At 39.9% G+C, this 21558-nt stretch overlaps 1 protein-coding gene across 3 annotated transcripts in view; it reads right to left on the bottom strand.

Moving 5' to 3' along the window:
- The window catches only part of ATG4A (autophagy related 4A cysteine peptidase), a 63400-nt gene that overhangs the window by 26901 nt on the left and 14941 nt on the right, over nucleotides 1-21558 (bottom strand). For all 3 annotated transcript variants that reach the window (XM_029241238.1, XM_029241239.1, XM_029241240.1), the window contains exon 2: nucleotides 1311-1421. In XM_029241238.1, the coding sequence (XP_029097071.1) occupies nucleotides 1311-1421 (111 nt within the window). The remainder of the gene's footprint in view (nucleotides 1-1310; nucleotides 1422-21558) is intronic.

Below are 21558 nucleotides of genomic sequence, written 5' to 3'. Positions count from 1 at the left end.
GGAGACACAAGAGGGAGGAGATATGGGGATGTATGTATATGTATAGCTGATTCACTTTGTTATAAAGCAGAAACTAACACACCATTGTAAAGCAATTATACTCCAATAAAGATGTTTAAAAAAAGAAAATGGGCATATTTGGCAACTTGGGGATCCCTGTTGTCATGGAATGCTGAACTAGAAGAGATCATCTCCGGTCCCCCTCCAGTTAATTACTGGTGAAAGGAGTTAAGATGTGGAAAGAGAAAGTGAATTATCCAAGGTAGAAGAGCCTGAATACAAAAGGTCTCCTAATTGCTAGCACTAGGTGCTCTCTACTATTCAGGATTCTCCAATCAAAAGGATGAAGCCAGACTCAGATGGAGTTAAGAGATGCTAACTTCCTCTCCTGCCTTTTTTTTTAAAAATTTTTTTAATTTTTTGGCCATGCCACGTGGCACGTGGGATCCTAGTCCCCCAGCCAGGGATTGAACCCACGCCCCCTGCATTGGAAGCGCAGAGTCTTAACCACTGAGCTGCCAGGGAAGTCCCCCCTCCTGCCTTTTGACCAGCTTCTTCTGTCCCTCCCGCCATGCTAGGGCCTCCAAAGAGGATCTCTCCTCAGATACAAAAATCAGAGCTGCCTCTCTCCAAGTTCAGGCTTTATCTATGTGCTGGGTTGGTAGCGGTTTCAGGTGAAAAGGTGTTTCCCAATCTATAAGAGAGTAAGGGTAAAGAAGAAAAATCCAAGCCTCCTTTCCCATCTAGTTGCAGTGGGTAAAAGTTCTATACAAAATCAGAATAAACGGAGACAGTGCTGCAGTCAGCAAAGGCTCTAAAACTATAAGACTTCTCAGTGTCTGATATTGTTTCTGACTTCTAAACAGCCGTGGGCTGTTTAGAAGTCCCTTGGGTGGCAGTGTTTTTCATCTAGATAGAAAAGGACATGAGAGGAATGAGAAGTATGTAGCCCAGTCATCAAAGACTAGATACTGGTTAGTGATACCAGGAGAAGGTCCATGTTTTTTGAAACCCGAGGCTTATAGAATCTGGGGGTTCTCCTTTAAGGAAAAGAACAAAAATACATGACTTTTTCAAATCGTACAAATACCAGTGACCATGTGAACACACTGCTAGGGCCTCTCAGGGCCTTAGAAGGGACCTTGCATGCAAGCAAGGGGCCTGAGGCTTAAAACTCCTCTGGTTGTCAGGTAAATCCGCCTAGGAGTAGCATTAACCCTTATCAACCCAAGGAGGAAAACAGGATAGGACCTTAACCTTGGGCACCCACCTCATTTGGGTTCTCACAGTCCAATGCTACCAAACCTTACCGGTTTTAAGAAGATGCTGTTTCCCCAAGATCCATACCAGCTCATCTGTATCTGGAAATTCTTCTAGGTAGTCAGCGAAAATAGTAATCTGGTTTTCATACTTGGATAAAACTGAAAGAAAAAGAAAGAAACTTAGGCAAAATTTAATACAGAGGGCTTGCTTCTGTGGTTTACTGATTATTACCTTTGTCCTGAAGGTAAAAGGTGGCTGGCTAGAATTTAATGGAAGCAAATCCTTTTCCTTGAGGAACAAAGACACTCACAAGGCCTGAAAATCCTTTAGCAGAGGGATTTCCTCTTGACCACCTATTTTAACCTTCCCTTTCTCATGGTCCCATGTGGCACCATCTCTGAATAATTTTTTGATCACAGCTATGTCAAACTTTTTTTTTCCAATGGGGCTTTCTTTGTAAATAGTCACTTTCCAGCTTCTCCTAGTGTGACTGTAGCAGGTGGCACAATAATACCTGCATACCTAACCCCTGTCCACATCACAGGGAATATTGTGAGGCTTCTAGCGGCCAGTGGCTTAGAAGGGGGTTATGATAAGCCTGAAAGACTATACAACTGTGAAAACGTAATATTTTAGCTGGAAGACCAGATGTTTTAACAGTACTTTCATTTACCATTTTATTCACTTATAACTTCTGCAAAGAAGAATCTTGAAGCTGCCGATAAATATAACTTGTTCTTGGGATTCACAAGTGACTCTCTCTCAAGAGAAAGCAACTGAACAAAATACAATTAAATCTCATAAGTTCACAGGCCACAGTCTCAGAACTTATGGCCATGTAATGCGAGATATGTTAATATTCACTTTTGTACCACCTGCGGAGAAAGGGTCTGCTAAAAGAGTCGAGACTGATTTATGAAGGAGTCTTATTGCAAAAGTTCCCTTTAAGTAATTTTCTGAGAGAAAGAATATTGTAGGTAAATAAGTTTCCAAGCCAGCCCAGAAAAATCTATCTTAACCTGTAACCAGAAAAATCAAATTGCTAGTATATATCGTAGTTTATGGTGTTATTTCAATGACAAATCATATTTCAAGTTCAAAGCTGAGACAACTCAACACACACCTTCTCTTCTCAGCTCTTGGAGGCTCCCAGCCCCTATGGGGAGGGGATCTCAGACAGAGCAGGGGTCATTTTGTGCAGATACAAGTAGCTGCAGGGACTCTCCCAAACCAGTCCCTAAGAGCACCAGGGGAATAGTTTCCTATAAAAAATGGCATTGTGGGATGTGTTTAAGCTCACTTGAAAGGACAAATTGCTTTCTTTTGGCTTTGTTTTCTAAGGCATGCTGTTTTCATAGAAATAAATGTTCTTAAGTATAAATGAGTCTTATCTGATCATGAAAATAGGTTACGTGGTTGGAGGCTGATGTTATACTTTGTATAATTTGTATAAATTGAAGTTATAATTTGTTTGAAGTTAAAATTTTAGAAACACAGCTACCCAGGGATACTGTCTTTCTTGAAACACATTCCAGAAGTCCAATCTTTCAGGGATTTAGGTAGCCTTTCTCCTCAAGATGTTTTAATCATTAGGGTTACAGCCTTGGCAGTATTTCAAACCTAAAGAAGTTAGAAATGAGACAGCCATTTCATTCCCCAGTGAAAACTCATCACTGCCGAATCTGCCAGGGAGCTTGTGCCATCTTAGCCTTTCTGCCACTGGCCTCAGCCCCTGGCCCATGCCCAGGAAACAGCAGGCTAAAAATGATCATCCAGGTCAGGCCATCCCCAGGAGGTGGTGGACTGAGGTGGCATAAATCACACCGTGTACCTCCCCACCCTACTCTACACCCCTCACAGGCAAGAGAAATCAGCTTAAAATGAACATCCAGTGTAGCATAGAAAAGAGAAAAAAGAAGTCTGGAAATAAGTAGCTTGCGAGGAGTGTGGGAAAGGGACAACCTCTCTGGCATTCCCCTGGTGGATGAGGAAGGGTGGCACTGGATGAATGTACAGCATGTATGCATATAAGCCTTGGGTCTTTTTTTAGTACTGGCTGAAAAAAGAAACGTTTTTCTATTGCCAACCCTGTCTCAGTGAGTCATTGCCCAGCTATCTGGTCAAATTAGTACAGCCCCTTAAAGCCTGTGAGAACTGCACTGCTTCATCTGAGATGGCTCTGACCAAAATGGTAGCCAAAGAATTTTCCTCTTGCTCTTCCACACCACCCCCCAAGGCCAGCAGAAAGGGCATTACAGTCTCTATTCTGCCTGATTCTCCTCTTAGAAAACAGACTCCCAGAATGCAGTGTGTCAGGCCATAGCCAGCCTGGGTTGAAAGCTACATGGATGAAACAAATGAAAAGCCAGAACAGAAGATGAGATTAACAGAAGCAAAGGGCAGTAACACGGGGAGAGTATATAAATGGGAGTCCGGGGAGGAGAGAGGAATTGGTCTTCCACAAGGAGACCTCCAAGAGACGAAGAAGCCAGCTGGGATGTGGCTGAGGCGCAGAAGTGAAATGGCATTTCCAAACAAATCACTTCTCACTAATGGCAATCCTTTGGAAAAAAATTTTCGAAAACTACTTTTGTCTTGCCTTAAAATTAACAAACAAGACATCAGCCCCATATGAGTTCCTTGCCCTTTCAGCCTGTTTATAAAGACATAGAACTGTACAGGCAGAGCTGCAAATACTGCAGCTTGGTGGACCAAGAATTAGCTTCTACAAGGTCCGATGGACAACAGGCTTCACTCTGTTCCATTCTACTTTAATAATTATTGCACCGAAGTCTCTGCTGGGTTAGCTTAGTAGTCAACTAATAATTGATTAAAAGGTTTCCATAAACTCCTGGAACCAAAAAGTCTCCCAGTCTTGGCCAAGTGGCTCTGTGTACATGTTGGGGCATGCCTTCAACAGTCAGCCAGGCAGTTGATTAACTCTGCCTTAGTTTTCCCTTTCTGCTTGTACAGAGCTCGAGGATAGCCAGAGTGAGAGCTGAGGGCCTTCTCAGGTCTTTCCTGAGCATGCGCACAGCCTTGGGAATGCACATAGCCCTGAACATGCATGTGGTCCTCCCATATTCCCAGGAATATGCCTGAACTTTTCAAAGCCCCAGTGGATATATTATTCCTTAGCTTTACCTTTTAAACTTTTTGGTTATCTACTCCTCAAACAGCTGTGAAGTTAATCAATTGCCTCTAATAATTTTCCAAAAAAGCCCCGGCAGGGAAGGCTTTCTGTACCTCCAAGTCAGGACAAATAAATACAAGTCTTGTAAGTGGGGTCTTCCAGGGAATTGTCAGAAAGATCAAATAATGACAATTCTCTAAAAATGAAGCTTGACAGGAGCACCAACCGTGTTCTGCGTCCTCCAGGGGCTACCAGGTTGGTGGCTTTCCCTATGGTTGCAGGCTGTGGATTCTCAAGGCTACTGCAGAGCTGGAGAGCAAACGATGGGCATAGCGCAAGTGAAAACGCCACAAAGCTTACTATTCTTACCAAAATGCAGCTGCTTTTCATGAATAAATACTCCCCAGATTGGTGCAAGCCTTTGGTTAATTTCCAGAGTGCTGCAAAAGTTGATTCTGATCATTTTTGCCAGTTCTTGTCATTTCTATTATGGGTAGAATTTTCAGAAGTCCTCATTCTGCCATTTTTGCTGATAACTTACTTTAATAATTTGCTTTCCAGGGAGCTTCCCTGGTGGCGCAGTGGTTGAGAGTCCACCTGCCGATGCAGGGGACATGGGTTCGTGCCCCGGTCCAGGAAGATACCACATGCCGCGGAGCGGCTAGGCCCGTGAGCCATGGCCGCTGAGCCTGCGCTCCGCAATGGGAGAGGCCACAACAGTGAGAGGCCCGCGTACCGCAAATAAATAAATAAATAAATAAATAATTTGCTTTCCAGTGATTGACTATATTTCTAAGGATTATTTTGTAAAACTGCAAGTAAATGAAGAAAAAATCATTTTAAACAAGATTTTCTGATAGGGCTTAACAAAACTTGTACATCAAGGCTCCCAGATTCTGTGGGGTTTGTGCTCCACAAACAACACAATCACTCTAAAATGAAATCAAAAGGTCACAGAATCTCAGGGCCAGAAAAAGCCTGAGGCACCACAGCATATCTTCCTTGTAGATCACCCTATTCTAAAAGCACTCCAGGATACTGCTGCTTCCAAAACTGCCTTCTCAGCGATACATTTTTTGAATTTTTTAAAAAATTGAGGTATAGTTGATGTACAATATTATTTAAGTTTCAGGTGTACAACACAGTGATTCACAATTTTTAAAGGTTATATTCCATTTATAGTTATTATAAAATGTTGGCTATGTTCCCTGTTTTGTATTATATGTACTTGTAGCTTATATTTTATACATAGTAGTTTGCGCCTCTTAATCCCCGACCCTTATCTTGCCCTTCCCTACTAGTAACCACTAGCTTGTTCTCTATATCTGTCAGTCCATTTCCTTTTTGTTATATTCACTAGTTTAATACATACATATTTAACATACTGTCAGGTCACAGCTTCAAAAACATAAGAAAATGTTCACGTCAGACAGGTATGGTAAGGGCTGAATATACATTAATATACTCATTCCATAAATTTTTACAGAGTACCTACTATGTGCTAAGCACAGAGAATAAGACATCACTGAGATGTAGCCTCCATCCTCCAAAAGCTTTTACTCTAGTAGAGAGGATAGGTCTGGAAACAACTGACAACAATAAGTCCTATAAGAAAGGAAAGTGAGAGAGAAGAGATCAAGATGGTGGAGTAAGAAGACATGGAGCCCACCTCCCCCCACAAAAGCATCAAAAATACATCTACATGTGGAATAATTCTCACTAGAACTAACTGGAGGGACTTCCCTGGTGGTGCAGTGGTTAAGAATCCACTTGCCAATGCAGGGGACACGGGTTCGAGCCCTGGTCCGGGAAGATCCCACATGCCATGGAGCAACTAAGCCCATGTGCCACGACTAATAAGCCTGCGCTCTAGAGCCCGAGAGCCACAACTACTGAAGCCCACGCCCCTAGAGCCCGTGCTCCACAAGAGAAGCCACCACAAGAAGAAGCCCACGCACCACAACGAAAAGTAGCCCCCTCTCGCCACAACTAGAGAAAGCCCCCACGCAGAAACAAAGACCCAACGCAGCCAAAAATAAATAAATAAATTAATTAATTTTAAAAAAAACCCTGGAAACTGGCAGAAGCACTCCTGTACAACCAAGATTGTAAGAACGATCCACACATAATCCAGTAAGAAGGGAAGAAAAATGATCAGGTTGAGACCCGTGCCCCTGGGAGGGGAATCAGAGGAAAAGGGAGGTCGCATGGGTGGACACCCACCCTGGGGAGTGATCAGGTTGAGCCACAGACTGGGTGTGCCAGAGCTGGGGTTCTTTGTGGAGGAGACAAGGCCCCTCGGCTGGTTGGAGGACAGCTAGACACACAAGACTGGACTCCACTTGTGAAGAGTGCATGCACGTTGGCTGTCCCCGAGGCAGGGCAGAGAGAGGTCTGCTCTGAGGCGGCTGGTTTTCCCACGACCAGCTAGCCATGCACCTCAGCCTGAAGAACCGAGCAATGCTTCCGTCCCACTCATTCCATGCCACAGCACTCCAAATGGATCTGGGGTAGCCACGGCCAGAGAAAAGACTTGACCATGGGATGCAGAGGTGACTGAGTCGTGGGGTGGAGCCTGGGTGGGGCGGCAGTGGCCATTGTTGACACTTACTCAAGCAGCCACCCAGATCTTACAGAAGCCACCCAGATCTCTGACGGCAGCCACCCCACCACAGCTCACTCCCCCACCCCAATACACACAGAGTGACCACAAGGGCCCTGCTTGCCCTGAGGAGCAGTTCTACAACAGGGTGGGAGCAGCTGAGGCTGGGGACAGTGACCAGCTGAGAGAGACAAAGGGGAACTGCCCCTAAGGCAGGGCAGAGAGAGGTCTGCCCTAGCAGCTGCTGGGTTTCCCGTGACTGCCTTGCCGTGCCCGCCAGCCCAAGCTCAGTGAATACTCTAGCCCCGCTCAACCCATGCCATAGCACTGACTGGATCTGGGGTGCCCATGACAGAGGAAAAGACTCAACTATGGGACACAGAGGTGACCCAGTCCCAGAGTGGAGCTACTCTTAGCTCTTACTCAAGCAGTGCCTCAGAAGCCCCCCAGATCTCTGACAGTGGCCGCTGTACCACAGCTAACCTCCCAATATACATGGAGAGTTCACACAGGCACCGTCTTTCCTGTAGGGCAGTTCCACAACAGGGCAGGGGTGGCAGAGGCTGTGAGGAACAAAGGGGATCTGCACCTGAGGCTACGTGGAGCCACAGACACCTATACAGGCAGTGCATTAGACCTCTGTCAGCGCATGGCCCCGCTTGCTTCAGCACTCTCCTCCTCTGGGGCAAAGGTCCTGGTGTGGGGAGAGGGAAAAATACACACTTAAAGGGAACAGAGTTAGCTCAGGCCCCACCCCCAAGAGGGTGGTGACAGCCACTGAGCAGAGAGTAAGTCCCACCTCACACCCACCTCCAGCTCTAGCCCTTATATCTCCAGCCACACCAGCTACAAAGGTGATAGCTGCCAGCACACCCTGAGGAAAGATGTGACCTGCATTCACATCAAATCCAGCTCTCCCACCAAAGGCATCCGGCATACACAGTCTGTATAGAGATGGTCCCACAGAAAAATACACCTTCAAGACTACAATAGATAACTGTTTCACCTAAATCACAGAGGCAAGAAAGTTAAGCAAAATGAAAAGGCAGAATAACTACTCTTAATTGAAAGAGCAAGAGAAAGCCCCTGAAAAATAAATAATGAAACAGAAATAAACGATTTACCACATAAAGAATTCAAAACATTGGTAATAAAAATGTTAACTGAATTAGGGAAAAGAATTGATCTAAACAGTGACCATTTCAACAAGGAACTAGAAAATATAAAAAAAACCAATCAGAAATGAATAATTCAACAGCTGAAATAAAAAACACACTAGAAGGAATGAATAGCAGACAAAGTAATACAGAGGAACACATAAGTGATCTAGAAGACAGAATAATGGAAACCACACAATCAGAACAGCAGAAAGAAAAACAAATTTTTAAAAATTAAAGCAATTGAAGAGATCTCTGGGACATTAAGCATCCAAACATTTGCATTATATGGGTTCCAGAAGGAGAAGAGAGAGAAAAGCAGATCAAAAATGTACTTGAAGAAATTATGCCTGAAAACTCCCCAAACCTGAAAAAGGAAACAGATATCCAAGTACAGGAATCACAGAGGGCCCCAAACAGGATGAACCCAAACAGACCCACACCAAGACATATCATAATTAAAATGGCAAAAGTTATAGATAAAGAGAGAATTCTAAAGGCAGCAAGAGGAAAACAAAGAGTCATATGCAAGGGAACCCCCATAAGGCTATCAGCTATTTCTTTGCAGAAACCTTGCAGGCCAGAAGGGAGTGACATAATATATTCAAAGTGCTGAAAGGGGAAAACCTGCAACCTAGGATACTCTACCCATCAAGATTATCATTTACAAGGAGAGATAAATAACTTCTCAGATATGCAAAAACTAAAAGAGTTCATCAATACTAAACCTACCGTAAAAGAAATCTGAAGGGTCTTCTCTAAATGGAAAAGAAGTAAGAATCTATAGGAAAGGGAAAATCCCACTAGGAAAGGCAAATATATAGTAAGGATTGAGGATCAAACACTTAAATAAGCCAGTATGTAGATTAAAAAACAAAAAATTGTAAAAGCAACTATAACTTCAGTAAACAGTAAAGGGATAAGGTTGAAGATGTAAAATATGACATCAAAAAACACAAAATGGGGCTTCCCTGGTGGCGCAGTGGTTGAGGGTCCGCCTGCCAATGCAGGGGACACGGGTTCGTGCCCTGGTCTGGGAGGATCCCACATGCTGCGGAGCGGCTGGGCCCATGAGCCATGCCCGCTGGGCCTGCGTGTCCGGAGCCTGTGCTCCACAGCGGGAGAGGCCACAGCAGTGAGAGGCCTGCGTACCACAAAAAAAAAAAAAAAAAAAATGTAGGGCAGGGAAGTAAAAAATGTAGATCTTTTAGAATGTGTTTGAACTTAAATGACTACTACTTTAAAACAAATAGATATAATTATAGGTCAGCATATATGAACCTCATGGTAACTACAAATCAAAAACCTACAATAAATACACAAAAACTAAAAAGAAAGGAACACACGCACACTGCTAAAGAAAATCCTCAAACCACAAGGGAAGAAGCAAAAAGAAGAAGAAATGAAAAGAGAATAACTACAAAAACAAGTGGAAAACAAGTAATAAAATAGCAATAAGTACATACTTATCAATAATTACTTTAAATGTCAATGGACTACATGCTCTGATCAAAAGACATAGGGTGGCTGATTAGATAAAAAGCAAGACCCTTCAATATGCTGCCTACAGAAGACTCACTTCAGGGATAAAGACACATAGAATAAAAGTGAGGGGATGGAAAAAGATGTTTCATGCAAACAGAAACATGCAAAGAAAGCAGGGGTAGCAATACTCATATCAGACAAAATAGACTTTAAAACAAAAGCTATAACAAAAGACAAAGAAGCATATTATATAATAATAATAAAGGGATCAATACAAGAAGAGGATATTACATTTGTTAACATATATGTACCCAATACAGGAGCACCTAAATATATAAAGCAAAGACTAACAGACATAAAAGGAGATATTGACAATAATAAATAATAGTAGGGGACTTTACCACCTCACATCAATGGACAGATCATCCAGGCAGAAAATCAATAAGGCAACAGTGGTCTTAAATGACAAAATAGTCCAGTTGGACTTAATATATATCTACAGGACATTACAATGAAAAACAGCAATACACATTCTTTTCAAGTGCACACAGAATGTTCTCCAGGATAGATCACATGCTAGGCCTCAAAACAAGTCTCAACAAACTTAAGACGATAGAAATTATATCAAGCATTTTTTCTGACCACAACAGTATGAAACTAGAAATCAATGACAGGAAGAAAAATGGGGAAATCACAAACACATGGAAACTAAATGACATGCTACTAAAAACCCAACAGGTCAATGAAGAAATCAAAGAGGAAATCAGAAAATACCTTGAGACAAAGGAAAATGGAAAAACAACATTTCAAAATCTATGGGATGTAGCAGAAGCAGTTCAAAGAAGGAAGTTTATAGCAATACAGGCCTTCCTCAAGAAACAAGAAAAATCTCAAATAAACAACCGATCATGCCACCTAAAGGAATTAGAAAAAGAACAAACAGTACAGCAGAAACTAACACACCATTGTAAAGCAATTATACTCCAATAAAGATGTTAAAAAAAGAACAAAGCCCAAAGTCAGCAGAATGAAGGAAATAATAAAGATTAGAGAGGACATAAATAAAATAGAGATAAAAAACAATAGAAAAGATCTATGAAACCAAGAACTGTTTTTTTGAAAATATAAACAAAATTGATCAACCTTTAGCCAGGCTCACCAAGAAGAGAGAGGACCCAAATAAATATGAAATGAAAGAGGAGAAATGACATCCATACCACAGAGATACAAAAAATCATAAGAGAATACTATGAATAGTTATATGCCAACAAATTGACAACCTAGAATAAATGGACCAATTTCAAAAAACATACAACCTGCTAAGACTGAATCAAGAAGAAACAGACAATTTGAATCCACTGATCACTAGTAGCGAAATTGAATTTGTAATTAAAAAAAAAAAAAAACACTCCCAGCAAACAAAACTGCAGGACTGGATGGCTTCACGGGGAAATTCTACCAAGCATATAAAGAAGAACTGACACCTCTCCTTCTCAAGCTATTCTAAAAAATTAAGAGGATGGAACACTCCCAAATTCTTTCTACAATGCCACCATTACTCCAATACCAAAACCACAAAAAGATGCTACAAGAAAAGAAAATTACAGGCCCGTATCTTTGATGAATGTACATGCAAAAATCCTCAATAAACTATTAGCAAACTGAATCCAACAATATATAAAAAGGATCATATACCATAATCAAGTTGGATTTATTCAAGTTGGATTTATTCCAGGGACACAAAGATGGTTCAAATTTGCAAATCAATCAATGAGATACACCATATTAACAACAGGAAGGACAAAAATCACATGATTATCTCAATAGATGCAGAAAAAGCATTTGACAGAGTTCAATATCCATTCATGATAAAAAAAAACTCATCAAATTAGGTATAGCAGGAACATATCTCAATGCAATAAAGGCCATTTATGACAAACCCACAGCTAACATCATATTCAACAGTAAAAAGCTAAAAGCCTTTTCTCTAAATTCAGGAACAAGACAAGAATGCCCATTCTCTCCACTATTTAACATAGTATTGGAAGTCCTAGTCACAGCAATCAGACAAGGAAAAGAAATAAAAGTATCCAAATTGGATGGAAAGAAGTAAAACTGTCACTATTTGCAGATGACATGCTACTTTATACAGAAAACCCTAAAGTCTCCACCCAAAAACTATTAGAACTAATAAATGAATTTGGCAAAGTTGCAGGATACAAGATTAATACATAGAAATCTGTTGCTTTTCTGTACACTAATAATGAACTATCAGAAAGTAAAAAAAAAAAAACCTCCCTTTAAAATTGCATTAAAAAGAATAAATTATCTACAAATAAACTTAACCAAGGAGGTAAAAGACCTATACTCTGAAAGCTATAAAGCATTCTGAATGAAACTGAAGATGATACAAAGAAATGGAAAGATACACTGTGCTCTTGGATTGGAAGAATTAATATTTGTTAAAATGGCCATCCTACCCAAAGCAATCTATAGGTTTAATGCAATTCCTATCAAAATACCCATGACATTTTTTTTCACAGAACTGGAACAAATAAAATTCATATGGAACCACAAAAGACCATGACTTGCCAAAGCAATCTTGAGAAAAATGAACAAATCTGGAGGTATCATACTCCCTGACTTTATAATTATACTACAAAGCTATGGCAATCAAAACAGTATGGTACTGGCACAAACACCAACATATAGATAAACAGAATAGAATAGAGAGTTCAGAAATAAACCCACGCACCTATGGTCAATTAATCTACAACAAAGAAGGCAAGAATATACAATGGAGAAAAGACAGTCTCTTCGATAAGTGGTGCTGGGAAAACTGGACGGCTACATGTAAAACAATGAGATTAGAACATTTCCTCACATCACATACAAAAATAAACTCAAAATGGATTAAAGATCTAAATGTAAGACCTGAAACCATAAAACTCCTAGAAGAGCTCATAGGTATAACACTCTTTTGACATAAATTTTAGCAATATTTTTACAGGTCTGTCTCCTAAGGCAAAAGAAATAAAAGCAAAAATAGACAAATGGAACCTAATTAAACTTAAATGCTTTTGTACAGCAAAGTAAATCATCCACAAAATGAAAAGATAAACTACGAATGGGAGAAAGTATTTGCCAATGATATGACCAACAAGGGGTTGATATCCAAAATATACAAAGAGCTCATATAACTCAATATCAAAAAAACAAACAACCCAACTAAAAAATGAGCAGAAGACCTGAATAGACATTTTTCCAAAGAAGACATACAGATGACTAACAGGCACATGAAAAGATGCTCAACATCACTAGTTATCAGAGAAATGCAAATCAAAGCAACAAGGAGATATGACCTCATACCTGAATGGCTATCATCAAAAAGCCTACAAATAATAAATGTTGGAGAGGATGTGAAGAAAAGGGAACCCTTGTATACTGTTGGTGGGAATGTAAATTGATGCAGCCTCTATGAAGAACAGTATGGAGGTTCCTCAATAAATTAAAAATAGAACTACCATATGATCCAGCAATTCTACTCCTGGGTATACACCTGGAAAAAACGAAAACACTAATTCAAAAAGATACATACACCCCAATGTTCATAGCAACACTGTTTACAATAGCCAAGATATGGAAGCAACCCAAGTGCCCATCAACAGATGAATGGATAAAGAAGATGTGGTATATATATACAATGGAATATTACTCAGTCATAAAAAAGAATGAAATACTGCCATTTCCAGCAACATGGATGGACCTAGAGAATATTACCCTTAGTGAAATAAATTAGACAAATACAAATACTGTATGATATCACTTATATGTGGAATATAAAAAATAATACAAATATATATGTAAAACAGAAACAGACTTACAGATATAGAAAACAGATTAATGGTTACCAAAGGGGAAAGGGAAGGGGGGAAGAGCAAATTAGGGGTATGGGATTAAGAGATAAAAGCTACTATGTATAAGATAGATAAGCAACAAGGATATACTGTATAACACAGGGAATTATAGCTATTGTCTTGTAATAACTTTTAACAGAGTATAATATGTAAAAGTACTGAATCACAATGCTGTACACCTGAAACTAATATTGTAAATCGACTATACTTCAATTTAAAAAAAGAAAGGAAGGTGATGTGGAAGGCAACAAATGATTAATCTGGGAATGAATGGATCTTCAACAGCCTTGAAAAGGTGGCATCAGAGCTGAACCTTAATGGAAATAAGATATAAGTGGGATGGGGGAAGGGAGGAAACTCCTGTATGGGGGAACACCAAAAGGATCTGGCAAGCAACTGCATGTGGGATGGGTCTGGGAAGAGTGAGAAAGAGAGAGAGTCAAAAATAAGTTGCAGTTTTCAAGTGTGGGTGATGAAATGGTAGCAGAAAAACATGGTTGGGGATAGGGGGATAATAATCTTGATCCAGCCAGAACCTGTTGGAGTCATGGATTTGGTTGACAAAGGAATGAGAGGTTAAAAAAAAAAAGAGCGAAGGGGAAAATCAACCTGCATAGGGATCATGTAGACGGGCATGATAGATGGCAGGTTGATTAGCAGAGCCTAGGAAAACAGGAGGAATCCAGAAAAACAAAACTCAGCCTAAAATGTACCTTCATCCCCTTCCTCCTGGGTCCACTTAGTGTCCTGGTCTTCCCAGCCTCTGCTCATCTGTGCATAGGCCCTGCCCCCATCTTCATTTCTCTTCCTTCCAGTGCCCTGCTTTTCTGACAACCAAGAATTTTGAAAATAAAGAGCTGGATAACAATTCTTAGCACTGGTCTAGACCTATGCTATCCAGTACAGTAGCCACCAGCCACGTGCAGCTATCTACAATTAAATTAATTCAAATTAAATACAACCAAAAATTCAGTTAGTTGCCTTAACCACATTTCAAGCACTCAATAGCCACGTGCAGCTAGTGGCTACCGTATTGGACAGCACAGCTGTAGAATAGTTCCATCATCACAGTTCTATTGGACAGTCCTATTCTAATGGCATTTCTATGATTCTGTAGGAGGTGGAGGTGGGGTGGGTTGTTAGGAGGGGTACTCCAAGTGCTTGGAAGACAAGATGGGTTCACTTGTCTCTTTCTTAAGAGAGCCTGTATGTGAATTTCTAAGTAATTGAGGCGGCAATTATTTCTTAAGTTCCGTACGTGGTTCTGTGAGGAATACAGAGGAAACATCCTTATAAACATTCACTAAATGTTAAATAAACAAGCTAAGGCATCATAAAATCATAATCTAGTTAAGCATATGAGCCTTAGGTAAATGAAATAGCTAAAAATATAAGGTAATGTATATAGGCAAGTGTTGATAATAACTAAGTGCTGTCAAAATTCAGAAAAGGGGGAAGTCAGTCAGCATTGGAGTCATCAGGGAAGATTTCAAGGACGATGTAGGATTTGGACTGGTCCCTAAATTATTGCTTGGATATGGATGAGCAGAGATAAGAGGGGAGAATATTCCAGATGAGAGGAACACCTCATGTGTGTCAGAGACAGGGACAGGTTCCAGAGAATACTGAGCAAAGAGATTAGATAGGTGGCTTAGGACTGGATTGTGGAGGCTGGAAAGCCAGGCAGTATAGTCCAAAGTCTCGGTAAAGCCATTAACAGTTTTCAGAGCACTTTCACATGATCCTGTGACAGCCCCTTGGGATAGCCAGGGCAAGGATCATTACTTTCATTTTAGAGTTGAGGAACTGAGTCTCAGGTGATATGACTTGCCCAGGGTTATATAGTTAATGAACAGTATAACCAGGATTCAAACTGAGTTAATCTTACTCTCCATTCAGTATTCTTCCCACTATACCTTGCTGTTAGGATAAAAGCTAGATTTGAAGCACTGGAGAGAGGGAGACCAATGAGAAAGTTGTAATAATCCAGGCATGAAGTGTTGAAGGCCTGACCTAAGGTGGCAAGAAACCAGATGCTCTGGTTATATAATATCCCATAAAGCAAACTGACAATTCAGTACCCACTGTTTATAGGGGAGAGTAAGAGTAGACAGTCTGAGGTTAGAACACTATAGTTATTTTTAACTGGAAGTGACTTAAACTACCCCCAAAGGAATAAATATTGACAATATAATTCATATACTGTGTCCGGACTTTTCCAGACAGCTGTAGGCAATGTTTTGGACATGGTTCCTAAGCAAATATCACTTTATATGTCTATGCATTTTAATGAGCCATTTCTGACTTGATAGTGTTTCTTTCCTCTGTCGATTTCAATTTTCATTTCTGAAAACTAATTGGTCATATGATTTCTTACCTCATCTACATTTCCAGTGAGAAAGGACTAGTGCAAAAAGGTCAAGGAGCTACAGGCCTTGGAGTTTTTCCACCCTATTTAGTAAAACTAATTATTAGCTTAGCAATTAATTACCTAATAATGATTTACTAAGAAAACACTAAAATACACCATTGCCAGATTAATCTTAAAGGATTTCTCTGCCCATGTCACTAAGCTGCTAAGAAATTTCCACCAGCTTCCCAGATCGCTCCAACTGATAGGAATCAAATACAAATTCATCAGCCTGGCATTTAAGGCCCTCTCCAATATGGCCACATTCTACATTTCTAATTGTTCCCCACTGCTCATTACTCCTTCATGAGATCTACTCTTTTCAGCCAATATAAACCACATTATACACTGGAGGTTCTTTGCTCATTCATGTCCTACTTGCACATAAGTCCTACCACAAATACTACCTTCTCTATGAACCCTTCCTCCTCAATTTTCCCACCAAGAAATACTTGCTCCTTCTTCTAAGCCTCCATAGTCCTTTATTTATATCTCCTTTATGGCACTGGGCACTTTTTACTTTAGATTATTGTTATTTGCAGGCATGTCATCTCTCTGTTATTGGAATGAATTCCCATCTCAGCCCACGTAGTGTTCATCTCTGTATCTCCTACAGTTCTGATCATAGTGCCCTGCAGTAAGTTGTCCCCTAAGGGCCAACAAATGTTTATTGAATGAATGGGCACACTGACTAAAGTCCAAAAGCTGGTTTATATGTCCATCCACACATTAATTTAACAATCCTTTGCTGAGTGCCTAGCATATGACCAGCACTGTGCTAGGCCCTGGGGGTAGCAATATATTTTAAGCAATTTCAAGTCTAATGGGAAGACAATGAGAAGGAGAGTTCATTTTGATATAGTATGGTCAGTGTCTGCACAGGGGGCTAGGGCAGAACAGCAGAGGGTTGTCTAAGCCAGCCTAGGGTACAGAGAAGGCTTTGGGAAGAAAGATGATGGCAGGACTTAGCCTTAACGGATAAATGTTAGGCAATTTGGGCAAGGGAAGGACGTTCCAGGCCAAGGAGAAACATGTACCAAAACACTGAGGGCTGAGAGACTGTGGAATAGTGATGCCACATGGAGACTGTCAAAGATTGAAGTTGATGAGGCAGGCAGGGCTGAGAGATGCTGGTCTTGGAAGCCTTGGTAAAAATTCTGGACTTAACCCAGGCTTCATGGAGCCCCTGAAGGGTTTCAAATACATCCAAGAGGAAGTCTAGGTATTCCACTATTTGCAGAAACCAAGCTGTGCAACAAGTAATTGCCTGTAATGTCGTTGTTTTTTTTTTTTTACATTATCAAATTAAATTCTGTTAAGAAACAAAACAAAACAAAACAGAAATCCTCAAAAACCTGAAGTAACCATCTTTGTCAAGGAAGGGTTTAAGGTGAGTCTCTGTCTTACAGCACGCTCAGTGGTACAGCACAACTGGAGAAACCCTGAATCCTTTCCAGAAACAGTACTCTTCATTTGGAGCACTTTTCCAGTTTTCTCCTGTTTACAACCACCTCACCCACTTCCCAGACCACAGGAATTTTCCACACACCCTTTCAACATCACACTTCATTAGTAAATGTTGCTAGCAGACATATGATGTTTAAAAATTCTTTACCTCCAATGTAATGTAAAATTATACTGCCAGAGTTAAATTGTTGGATTACATAAAATTATATGTGTATCTTCACTTCCAAAACAAAAGATGTACTCCCAAGTTAATCCTAAGGCAGATTTCTGTAAAGTGAACTTGATTTTTCAATGTTATTTTATGATCATTTGAGCCACATTACCCAAGAAAAGACAATTTGACCCCATCCAGAAAAGATACAGCTTGTATTAAATGGTTCCTCAGCCCTGATGTGCACTCTATGTATCAGACACGAGGAAAATAAATATCTATCTACCCACAAGCATGAAAGACCCAACCCTCCAACCACAACAAAAATACTCTCTAATATCTGACAGGCAGAAAATCTTGACCTGCTAAACAAAACACAGATCCATTTTTAATCCCTAAAAGTGGCTCTTCATAAAGTGGGTTTTCTTATTCTCTGCCATCAGTTCTTTCATTAATACTAAGTTAAATTATTCTAAGTTAAATTAATTCAGTTAAAATGTCTTTTTATTGCACCTACCCTAGCAATTCCACTCAGTTTTATATCCAAGAAAAATGAGCACTCATGTCCACCAAAAGATATGGTAAAAAATGTTCATAGCAGTTTTATTCATAATAATCAAAACCTAAAAACACAAATGTCTATCAACACGGATGTTATGGACTAAATATTTGTGTCCTCCCAAAATTCATATGTTGAAGCCCTAATCCCATGTGATGGTATTTGGGATCTTCAGGAGGTAATTAGGTCATGTGGGTGGAGCTGTTATGAATGGGATTAGTGGCCTTATAAAAAGAGATACCAAAGAGATATCTCTCTCCAGCATGTAAGGACACAGCAAGAAGGTGGCCATCTGCAATCCAGAAAGAGGGACCTCACCAGACACCTAATCTGCTGGTTCCATGTTCTTGGGCTTCCCAGCCTCCAGAACTGTGAGAAATAAATGTTTGCTGTTTAATCCCCCTGGTCTATGGAATTTTGTTACAGCAGCCTGAATTGACTAAGACAAGGGGAATGGATAAATAAATTGTGGTGAATAACACATGGGAATGGTACACAGCTACAAAAAAGAACTAACTAATACTATACGCAAAACATGGATGGATCTCACATACCTTATGTTAAACAAAAGAAACCAGACACAAAACATTACATACAATACAATTCTATTTATATAAAGTTTGAAATCAGGAAAAGCTAACCTATGATGATAGCAGTCAAAGCAGTTGTTACCCTTGGGAGAAGGCACTGACTAAGAGGAGGCAAGAGAGAAACTTCTGGGGGATCAGAAATGTTCTGTCTTGATATGGGTGGAGGATGCACATACATAAAATTTCATTGAGCTGTACACTTAAGATTTGTGTACTTTATTGCCTGTAAGAAATACCTCAGTTCAAGAAAAAAGAAAAAGGTAAGTCCCTATAGTGGATTTATTTCTGGTACAGATTGGCAATACGAATAAAAATTATGCTAACAACAAAATATTATTCTGTTATCAGGAGCAGAGATATAGTTATGAATTTATCCCTGTACACACACACACACACATCAAATATAAGTGCAAGTAGTTTGGGGCTTCAGATATTATTTAGATAATAAGGCTAATTTATTGGATTTTTCCATTTATAGCATTCTAAAATGTTATCTATTTATACAGGATCATTTTGATTTGAAAGTCACTTCATCAGAGAAATATATTGAATTTGTTCCCCAAATCTTAATGAAGAAAACATAGTATACTAAAGAGAACACTGGCCTATGAATTAGAAGAGCTGGGTTTTATTTCTGCTCTTTTACTAGCCAAGTTACCTTGGGCCAGTCTTCAAGCAAAGATTCCCTTTCCTTATCCATAAAATGGAGATAATACTTTCCTCCCTACAAAGCTATAGTGAGGATCAAATAAGAAAATGGTTGTGAAAGTGCTTTGTAAAATTTAAAGAAGTGTTAATATCCTCAAAGCTGTGTTTAATTAGAATTTGTGCCTGGGTGTGGCCAATAGAAAATGTACTTAAATTTCAAAGCTTGTATTTCAGTTTCACATATCTTACACTTCACCAGAGTCAGGATTAGTACATACACTCAAATTCTAAGATACCTGAAAAGTTGAAATAATTCCATTATAATAAATACTAAAAATAGATATGTTCACGGAAGTAAAGTTAATAACTGCCTTCCTTGTTTTTCCTAATTATGACTTCTAGATGTAGCTCTAGTGATGTAATATGCATTATATTCAGTTCACACTTCTAGAACTTTTTTTGTTTGTTTTTGTTTTTGTTTTCTTTCTGCGGTACGCGGGCCTCTCACTGCTGTGGCCTCTCCCGTTGCGGAGCACAGGCTCCGGACGCGCAGGCTCAGCGGCCATGGCTCACGGACCCAGCCTCTCTGCGGCATGTGGGATCCTCCCGGGCCAGGACACGAACCCATGTCCCCTGCATCGGCAGGCAGGCTCTCAACCACTGCGCCACCAGGGAAGCCCTGGTATTCTTTTTTTTAAAAACTTTTAAAATTAATTTTTATTGGAGTATAGCTGCTTTACAATGTTGTGTTAGTTTCTGCTATACAGCAAAGTGAATCAGCTATACGTATACATATATCCCCTCTTTTTTGGATTTCCTTTCCATTAGGTCACCTCAGAGCAATGAGGAGAGTTCCCTGTGCTATATACAGTAGGTTCTCATTAGCTACCTATTTTATACACAGTAGTGTATATATGTCAATCCCAATCTCCCAATTCATCCCACCCCTGCCTTTCCCCCTTGGTATCCATACATTTGTTCTCTAAGTCTGTGTCTCTATTTCTGCTTTGCAAATAAGTCCATCTGTATCATTTTTCTAGATTCCACATATAAGAGGTATTATACAATATTTTTTTTCTCTTTCTGGCTTACTTCACTGTATGACAGACTCTAGGTCTATCCACATCTCTGCAAATGGCACAATTCCATTCCTTTTTATGGCTGAGTAATATTGCATTGTATATATATACCACATCTCCTTTACGCACTCCTCTGTTGATGAACATTTAGGTTGCTTCCATGTCCTGGATATTGTAAACAGTGCTGCAATGAACATTGGGGTGCATGTGTCTTTTTGAATTATGGCTCAGGTATATGCCCAAGAGTGGGACTGCTGGATCATACGATGGTTCTACTTTTAGGTTTTTTAAGGAATTGCTATACTATTCTCCATAGTGGCTGTATCAATTTACATTCCCAACAACAGTGTGAGAAGGTTCCCTTTTCTCCACACCCTCTCCAGCATTTATTGTTTGTAGATTTTTTTGATGATGGCCATTCTGACTGGTGTGAGGTGATACCTCATTGTAGTTTTGATTTGCATTTCTCTAATAATTAGTGGCGTTGAGCATCTTTTCATGTGTCTATTGACCATTAGCACGTCTTCTTTGGAGAAATGTCTGTTTAGGCCTTCTGCCCACTTTTTGATTGGGTTTTTTATTTTTTTCATATTGAGCTGCATGAGCTGTTTGTATATTTTGGAGATTAATCCCTTGTCAGTTGCTTCGTTTGCAAATATTTTCTCCCATTCTCAGGGCTGTCTTTTCATCTTGCTTATGGTTTCCTTTGCTATGCAAAAACTTTTAAGTTTAATTAGGCCCCATTTGTTGATTTTTATTTTCATTATTCTAGGAGGTGGGTCAAAAAAGATCTTGCTGTGATTTATGTCACAGAGTGTTTTGCCGTGTTTTCCTCTAAGAATTTTATAGTGTCCAGCCTTACATTTAGGTCTTTAATCCATTTTGAGTTTATTTTTGTGTTTGGTGTTAGGGAGTGTTCTAATTTCATTCTTTTGCATGTAGCTGTCCAGTTTTCCCAGCACCACTTATTGAAGAGACTGTCTTTTCTCTATTGTATATTCTTGCCTCCTTTGTCATAGATTAGGTGATCATAGATGCGTGGGTTTATCTCTGGGCTTTCTATCTTGTTCTAGTGATCTATATTTCTGTTTTTGTGC

Source organism: Monodon monoceros, unplaced genomic scaffold (assembly GCF_005190385.1).
Source record: "Monodon monoceros isolate NGI ecotype Baffin Bay Population unplaced genomic scaffold, NGI_Narwhal_1 Super_Scaffold_22, whole genome shotgun sequence".
Lineage (NCBI taxonomy): Eukaryota > Metazoa > Chordata > Mammalia > Artiodactyla > Monodontidae > Monodon > Monodon monoceros.
The sequence above is the reverse complement of the archived record's forward strand: the minus strand, read 5'-3'. Positions and strand labels throughout refer to the sequence as shown.